Source organism: Lepisma saccharinum, chromosome 20 (assembly GCF_977018435.1).
Source record: "Lepisma saccharinum chromosome 20, izLepSacc3.1, whole genome shotgun sequence".
Taxonomy (NCBI): Eukaryota; Metazoa; Arthropoda; class Insecta; order Zygentoma; family Lepismatidae; genus Lepisma; species Lepisma saccharinum.
This window is the reverse complement of record NC_139248.1, coordinates 7,859,509-7,867,987: the sequence shown is the minus strand read 5'-3', so window position 1 is coordinate 7,867,987 and position 8,479 is coordinate 7,859,509. Positions and strand designations below refer to the sequence as shown.

Sequence of the window (8,479 nt, the reverse complement as noted above, 5' to 3'; positions counted from 1 at the left end):
TCGACGACCTACTGGTGAAAACAGCTCTGAACGGTGGGGCAGGGAGTGTTCTGTGGAATTTTTCCAAACTTTTTTTTTTACGCCTGGTAAAACGCTCGCTCAAATGCATCGAACGTGATGGGAACTATGTGTTAGGGTAACTTTGGTTCGAGGATGCTACAGGCAAACTATATGTATGTTCACTGTTTCAATCTTTCCATTATTAAACAAATTATACCTCAACAGGCAAAACTTTTTGATGCCCCCTCGTACAATAGTTCCAATGTATTTTCTATCAATCAATTCTAGTAAATGGGAGAACTACTGCAAAAAATAGAAATTCAGCCAAAAATCCTATGAAAAACTTCACATGCATCTGTCACACTTGGGCAGATATTCTTTTATACTGTATTCACACTGCAGAAGATTATTCACAGGAATTCTGACTAAATTAGACTGACAGTATTTACTCCAATAGAGATTAAACTTTATTATTTCCATCTGCATTTGATCAATAAATTTTACATACTTTGGGCATACATCATACCCGTGCAGAGTTTGTTAATATCGTGTTTACTACACTTAATAATAAAAATTAATTATTTAACAGAAGTAAAAACTTTATTTCAATGACAATGGCAACATGAATCATGAAAAAACATGAAGGAAAAAGACACGAAGAAAAGTAAGCAAAAAAAAGCAAATCAACACAGCATTATAGACTTTGCTAAAGCTTTTGCATGGCTTAAGTATAATAATACCAACACACCCTATCATGAACAATAATAGATATTAACAATTGCAAAATAAATAATTAAAAAGTTATCCTTGTATATTTTGTACACTAATTTGACAGACGCATACACAGAGAAATAATGAACATATGCACACCTTAGAAAACACATATCAAATACTGGATATAATTGTAATAACAGCAATAGCACACTCAAAATGCAGATGTGATTACTGAATTCATGTACTTGTAAACTTCATTATCAACACTTTTGTTGTCATTGAAACAGAGAAGTTCATTTATGAATTAAAACTCCCCATATCAACTACTGCCAGACTTCGTTTACACACATCCTACAACATAACTCATTAGATTCTGTATACATCATAATCTCTGGTGTTTTTATAACAACAACACTTCTTTTTTGCATTTTTATATCATAATTAGAGTATTATGTCTAATAATATGAAACACTGCCATTTAATACAAATTAAACAGCGGTTTCATTTACAGCGACTATTTTTTTCATAGGAAAGGAACATGCTAAACTTAATGCTAACCTAACTACAGCATTTGCTGTTATCTATTATTGCACCGCTCAGTGGGTGAGGTATTGTGCCTGCGTGCTCTCTTTCCGGCAGAAAGGCGTGGAGCGCTTAGAAGGTCAGGCCTGCATCCTTGTACGTTGTGAATATTTTCTCTATGGAAGTTATGTAAGCAGCTGTTCGCAAGTCCAAGCCTAGATTAAACTTCATTGCAGTTTTCATTATATTCTGAAAATAAACAAAACTAGTAAGTAAGTAACCGCTAGTCAAGCACTAAGACAAAATTCTTATACAGGATCATTCAAAATGATTGTGGGGAATTCTTATGTATGCTGGTGCAGAAGTTGTCAACAGCTTGTTTTGAGTTTTATTTTAATTCTTGATTCTCTTATTGGGTCACATAAAGTGCATGAACATGGTGATGGACAATTTGCATGGTAATACTCATGGATCCCTCTGTATGTGTGTGCCTCATTTCCACAACTTTTTTATTCAAATAGTCCTGGACACTGCTGGTTCCACATTTCGTCGCTAGGAGTATGCAATGCAACATGGCAATATCAGAAGAGGAGTCAATTACTGCAGAAATTGCAAGTGGTATGGCTTCATTCAAAGATGCTTTCAGGCAATTTTCCAGACACAGGGTGGCTACTCTAGGACCATGATAAAATTCAAGTATAATTCCCGGTTTTCAAGGTGAACTTTCCAAAAATTCAAGCAGATGTTTTTTTTCTATTTCAACCTTACATATTACCGCCTCTCAACATCCACACACAAATATCTTAATAATATAAAACGTCTATGTGATTCTAACATCCAAAAATTCAAATTCAATTAAACGGTATACGTAATATAATTAAAATATTTAATTTAAGGTGCTGAGTTTCTATTTACAATCAGAGGTGCAACTAAAATTTTTGTCGGGGGGGGGGGGGGGGGCATGTAGCAGAATAAACGTACTACTAATAATAATAGTGTTAATAATAATATTATTTTTACTACTATTGATTTGCTTTATTTTACTTCGCTTCTTGTGCAACTTTTGGCTAATTTGCGAAGATGGGGATGAGTGATATGATGAAATTGATAAATGGACACTCGCAAACATCCATGTCCAAGCCGGGATTCGAACCCGGGACCAACATTGTTATAATTATTATTATTAGTAGTAGTAATAGTAGTAGTAGTATCAGACACATTATTACCCTCCTAAACTATGCAAAAAGGGGGAGAAGTTGGTGCTAAAGCATTTGTGTTCGAACAAACTATTTGAATTATTTTTTCAACACGTACAATTTCACATTAATAATTGAAAACGGGCACACAAACTATTTTTGAGACAGAAAAGGCTTGATAAATGCATTCAAAAAATAATTATTTTTTACATTAACATGTATAACTTTCATGCACGACATATTTTTCACATATATGCAACAGGGAGCGAACGTGGACACTAATTTGTGTACGTATTCAAAGTTTCTTTAATACATATTATATAACATATATTATTTAAATGAATTACACAACCAATTCATCCATCTCACAATAAATCAACAGCAAAAATTACATAAATTGTCTCTTAAATGTGCACGCTCCCTTCCCTCAAAACAATTGTTCATGCATTTAAAACAAAATCAATTAAGACAAGTCTTATTTCTCTGTCTGGTAATTTATAGTACAATACATTACGGAAAAGAACCATATGTTGCGAGCAGAGCGAGCAAGAAAATTTTTGTATCCTTTTTGCAGGCTGAAATCAATATTGATTTAATAGGGTGTAACTAATTTCACGGGACGCCAATGCATTCTCTTTTACAACTTTTGTGCCTCCCCGATGGTGTAGTGGTACATCGTCACCTTGTGATCAAGAGGTCCCGGGTTTGATACCTGGTGGAGGCACATGGCACAATGGTTCGGATCCCACTTTAAACTGTAGGTCCAGTCCCGATTAGCCTTTCTGTGCATAAAGTAGACTTAAAAACCCATCAATCAATTTTACAACTTTCTTTCATTTAGATAGTTCGGCACTGAGGGCCAACTCCCGCCGCCCCTTAGCTATGGTTATGAACTTTATAACATAACAGAAAATTTTACGAAAGTATTTTTATTTGCATAAAATGTGAAGTTGTGGGTGTAATTGCCCCCTGCAGGTTCACTTGGCCCCTTGCCTCCTTAGAACTCATTTCCGTCCAAGGTTGGGGAGGCAATGCCCCCTGCCCCCCTGTGGTTGTGCCACTGTTTACAATTTCCCATAATCAGACTTTAAATACATCTACAAACACAAGTCACAGATGTTACGAGATGTACTAATCTACAAAAAATTGTTAATTGTCAAACTCAAATTTACCAAATCTTGCAATAATCTTTCATCTCTTAGATTGTTCTGGAAAGGACAGTAACAAAGTAAACAGATTGAGAGAATTGTTTTATTTTTCACACAGCTTTCGTTACCTTCCTAGATAAAAATGAAGGTATTCATAAATACATGTATGATTTGAATAGGATTTGGATTAATAAAAGTTGTAATTTTTCATGTCTACAGAGAAAAATTCAAGTAGAATTCACGCATAATTCCCAGAGCCAATAATTCATGCATAATTCCCGGAATTCGATGAATTACCGGTGAGTAGCACCTTGAGACAGTTATTTGATAGTTGAAGCTCTGGTTTTGTTTTGTAAAACACACTATTTCAAATTCCACAATGGTCATAACTAGCGCTCGGAAGTTGAACCTGAATAATGTTAAGAAAATGACCCATAAAATGACTTTTAAATAGCAAAAAATGACTTAAAAATGGTTAAAAAACCTAAAAATAACTTTCGCTCTTAAAATCGAAGCTTGATTTCTGCATGAAACAACAGACGAAAAGGAAAATAAACCTCAAAATTGAAGAAAAATGCAACACACAGCAAAAAAAAAAAATACTGAAAAATGACCTGAAAGCCGAAAAAGGCCAAAAATGAAAAATAAAAGCAATGTTTTCTGGTTCTAACTGAAGGGGAGTGGTCTGATGTCTGGTTTAGCATTCTTTTCAAGGCTCAGAATGCGAGCCCAAGTCATAACAGACTTTGTTCTGTGGATTTGCAGGACACAGAATGTCTTCTCCTCTTCAGATTCCACCATGTTGCATTGCATGTTCCTAGCAGCACTGTGTGGAACTATCTGAATAAAAAAAAAAAAACTTGTGGCCATCAGGCACAGATGCACACCCAAATAATGATGGTAAGTTCCATACGTTTACCACAATAAAATCACAAAACCAGGAGTTAGTTTTTATTAACCCTGTATACCATTGGTTATACTTTCAAAGTCCTTTTGGGAATAGTTGTCAAGACCAGAGGCGTTCAATTTTGAATCAACCTCCCTCACGCTCAAAACTCGAACTCATCCTCACTCCTACAGCCAATCCTTTCAATCACCCTTACATACCCTCACCCCCATGACTCTCCCAACCCTTTGCCCTCCCTCACTCTCACAAGTCTTCTCGAGAGTGTGGTCTGCCCTCCGAAAGGTGAGCTCCTCTGCACGTGTCTAGGTATTCCATGAAAAATAAACGTAACTTTTTGCACCCAATCTGTCCATCTCCCACAACTGTGATTCAGTGTCCTAGGATGAAGATTTTCATTGTTATTTTTAGCTACATACACAGTGTTTCAAAATGATGTGAAATATTTCAACCAGTTATATTTTATTTATAAATAGTCAAAATAACATAACTTCATACATGTGCAATATAACTGTCCAAGTTTAAGTTCCAATGGCTATCGCGACACAGAATGCTCAAGACAAATAAATTACTAAAAAATATATTATTACTATTATTATTATTAATTACACAAAAAATGTCACTTTTATTATTATAAAGTATCAAACTACTTCCTTTACTAACTGGTTAAAGATGTTAGTAAATTATGAAATAGTTGAAGTGGCTTTATTATGTGTAAATTTTTATTTAGTTTTTGTTTTGTTAATACAAATAAATTAATTTCATATTTATTATTTCTTTTGCATTCTTGTTTTACTTTTACTGTACGTATTGATGTAGATTTGTTAGTGATCTCTTGAGAGAAAAAGCATTGAACCCTCACAACTACTCGATATTATTCTTAGTACAGTATATTTGAAATTAAAAGTAATTGCTTATCTCTTGTTTGTTGTAACAAAAACTCTCCCCCCGGAAATTTTTGGTGGGGGGGGGATTTTTGAGTCCTAGATTCTTGATGGGGGGAAATCTGCCCGTTCCCCATGATTTTGCACCCTGCTCTGCACATGTCAATACGATAATCTAACTCCATCCAGACACATTTGACCATGTTTCAGAATGTTCTCATCAATAACTTGCACCGCAGCGCTAATGCAGTGGATCTAATTGAGTTCTTTGGTGGTGGATATTTGTGAAATCATGTATGAAAGTGACCTTGCAAGCTCACGACTGACCTACTCTCGCAAAATGTTTTCTCCTCGTCACTGGCAGCCATTTTACAACTGATCAGCCTGGCATCTGGTGGCAGAATTTATAACTACTGGAACCATTAAAGAAGAAAAAAAAAACACAAGGATGTGTTTGAATGTATTTTATGGGATACTAAATCTGTGATTATGTTGTATTGCTCATGGAACATGTTTTTATCATTCAGATCATTTTGAAACACCTTCCGTCTGACTACCATGGGAGAGACCCGGGTTCGATCCCCGGCGGGGTAGAACCGGGATTTTCTGCACCTGTTCAAGCGGCTCCAGCACCCACCCAGCATCGTATAAAGTGGCTAGCTGGAGGAAACTCTGAGGGGTAAAGGTGGCCAGGGGTGTGGTGCTGATCACATAACCCCCATCTTCAGCCGTGATCAAGAAAGTGTGGGGCCATAACCCCACACACCCTATACATCTTCATGTCGTGGTGCAAAGCACAGGGGAGCACTTTACTTTACTTTTTACTTGTATATCAACTGCAATGTTTGCCATCAAATATCTTTACCTTCATGACCTGACCTCACCCTCATGACTCACCCAAGGCCTGACCCTCACTCACCCTCATGGCCTGTTCCCATCCTCACAATGACACCCTCACTCTAGAAACTTGGCATTGTCCTCAGCTTCAGATCTGACCCTTGCCCTTGCATGCCCTCATGAGAGTCAGCCTCTGGATAGTGAACACCTCTGGGCAAGACAATGATATTTTCAAAGTGTTAATTCAGGGCCCCTTTATTTTAAACTTGCTAACAAATATACACATGTACAGTGCCCAAAGTGGAAATTTTCAGGTGAAGGGGGAGGTGACATATGGTAGGTTATTTGTTCCCATGACACATTATGGGGATAAGCCCATGAACTAAAACAAAATGGAAGACTGACACTGACAAGAAAAAAATGCGAAATTTTGTCAAAAAAGTTGAAAATTAGGGTCAAGGGGGGCAGTCCCCCCCCACATTATCGAATTTTAAATAAATTCAATTCAGGTCTGAAAAATTAAAATAAGGGGTGTAAAAAATAAGTCTGTTAAAACCTTCGTCAATCAATTCTAAAACAAATACTGTCGTAAACTAAACACTGTCTCTGAGGTTAAAATCTCCATGCCCAGGCATCTGGAGGGGGAAGAGGGGGGTTACACCAAGTGGCTCAGGAAAAATAATGTTTTAAGAACAAATTTCTTAGTGCATGAAGCTCTTACCCTTGCTGATCTCTCCATTGTGTAGTCCAACCCAGAGTGCACGATGTCCTTTTCAGATGCACCAGAAATCCTCTTCTGGAAGGATTCGGAGGGAGTTACAGGGATACGTCCTCCGACGCGTCCAAACCTACGTTCAAGGGACTCCTGAACGGATTCTACAGAAGAAAACAAACACACATTGACAGTTGTACTTTTGTACAAAGAATACAGTTTCATATGAGACAAAGTAATTTATGCAATAGAAATATATAAAACATAAGATCTGAAATCATTTCGTTGACTTGGATTTTGGTATGACCCATGCCCAATTTATGAATATGTTAAAGGGATTTTGTTGTTAAATAATGGATTTATTATGATGATTGGATATGTTAACTGAAGTCTGTTTGAATGATATTTGGCAGCAGTGTTTGTGATGCATGTTTTGTGTGATTCAGATGAAATGGATAAATATCTGAAAATTTTTGTTGTTAAGTAAAGTAGTAAACTTGTTCTGTCAGGACGATGCCATATCATTATTAAAATACTATAATTTATCTATTTTGAGAAATGAGATCTACGTAATACAGATTACTTCTGTCAAAGTGGTAAATTAACAAATCTAAAAGTTATATTCTTAAGTTTTATGTGGATTAGGATCTACTTCCCATATAAATTTCACTTTCTGGTCAATCTTGTAAAACATTTCCTCTTTCTGTTTTCCATGGCCGACCAGTAGCAACTGAAAATATTCACTGAAGGAACAGCTTTTCTGTTTATATTATGGAACACTGCAAATGTCAGCTATCATGCCTCTTCTTGCCTTCTCTGTGACCTTGCCATGCTGCACTTGTCTTTCTCGCAACTCGAAACCAACCGCAGCCATGCTCTCCTATCTTGTTTCGTATATGAAATTGCCTTGGTTTTTGTAAGCACAAGAAAGGTATACTTTCGTAGCTTGGTTATGTACAAATCAAATGTATCTTATGAAAATTAGTATGTATAACCCCGAATTACGTATAAACACAATATACAAAATACTAATCATGTTAAACCGTAAATAGTGTCATTATTAATAAACTGGAAATAAATATGGCAGGTGATATTTTGCAAACTGTCTTTAAAAAAATATGCCAAAATTCAGCCACAAGGACTATAAAAAATATAGTACATCCAGAATATTTTATTTTCACTGAAAGAAAAGTTACTGAAATTATGGTAGTTTCAATGTCACACTCGAACGAACATTTCCATAGTAGGCTCATATGTACAGCGTCAGAAACAGGAAATATATATTTTCATACATTTTTTTGTGCGTTCTAATCAAAATGTTCAAATACTGTATTTTACAGGGCAGTTTCCAGAAAATGCCTTTCTATGAAAAAAGATATATATCTATATGCAAGGTGCCAAAAATCATGCAAGCAATTTTAAAGATGTTTCTTTTTAATCGATTTAAATAAAAAAATCGATAAAAATTATTTTTAAAATAAAAATCATGATTATTATCCACCCTGATTCCAAGAGAAACACATCACTTGTTGCTTCAGTCTGAAAGCTTGCTTAGATGTTAC

The 8,479-nt window shown here is 35.7% G+C and overlaps 1 protein-coding gene across 2 annotated transcripts in view; it reads right to left on the bottom strand.

Annotated features, from left to right (window-relative positions):
* Positions 1 to 444: 444 nt before the first annotated feature.
* The window catches only part of LOC146003699 (glutamate dehydrogenase, mitochondrial-like), a 107,762-nt gene continuing 99,727 nt past the window's right edge, over positions 445 to 8,479 (bottom strand). For both annotated transcript variants that reach the window (XM_083142078.1, XM_083142079.1), the window contains exons 8-9: positions 6,927 to 7,081; positions 445 to 1,485 (exon numbers count right to left, since the gene is read on the bottom strand). In XM_083142078.1, the coding sequence (XP_082998204.1) occupies positions 1,369 to 1,485; positions 6,927 to 7,081 (272 nt within the window). In that variant the 3' untranslated portion in view covers positions 445 to 1,368. The remainder of the gene's footprint in view (positions 1,486 to 6,926; positions 7,082 to 8,479) is intronic.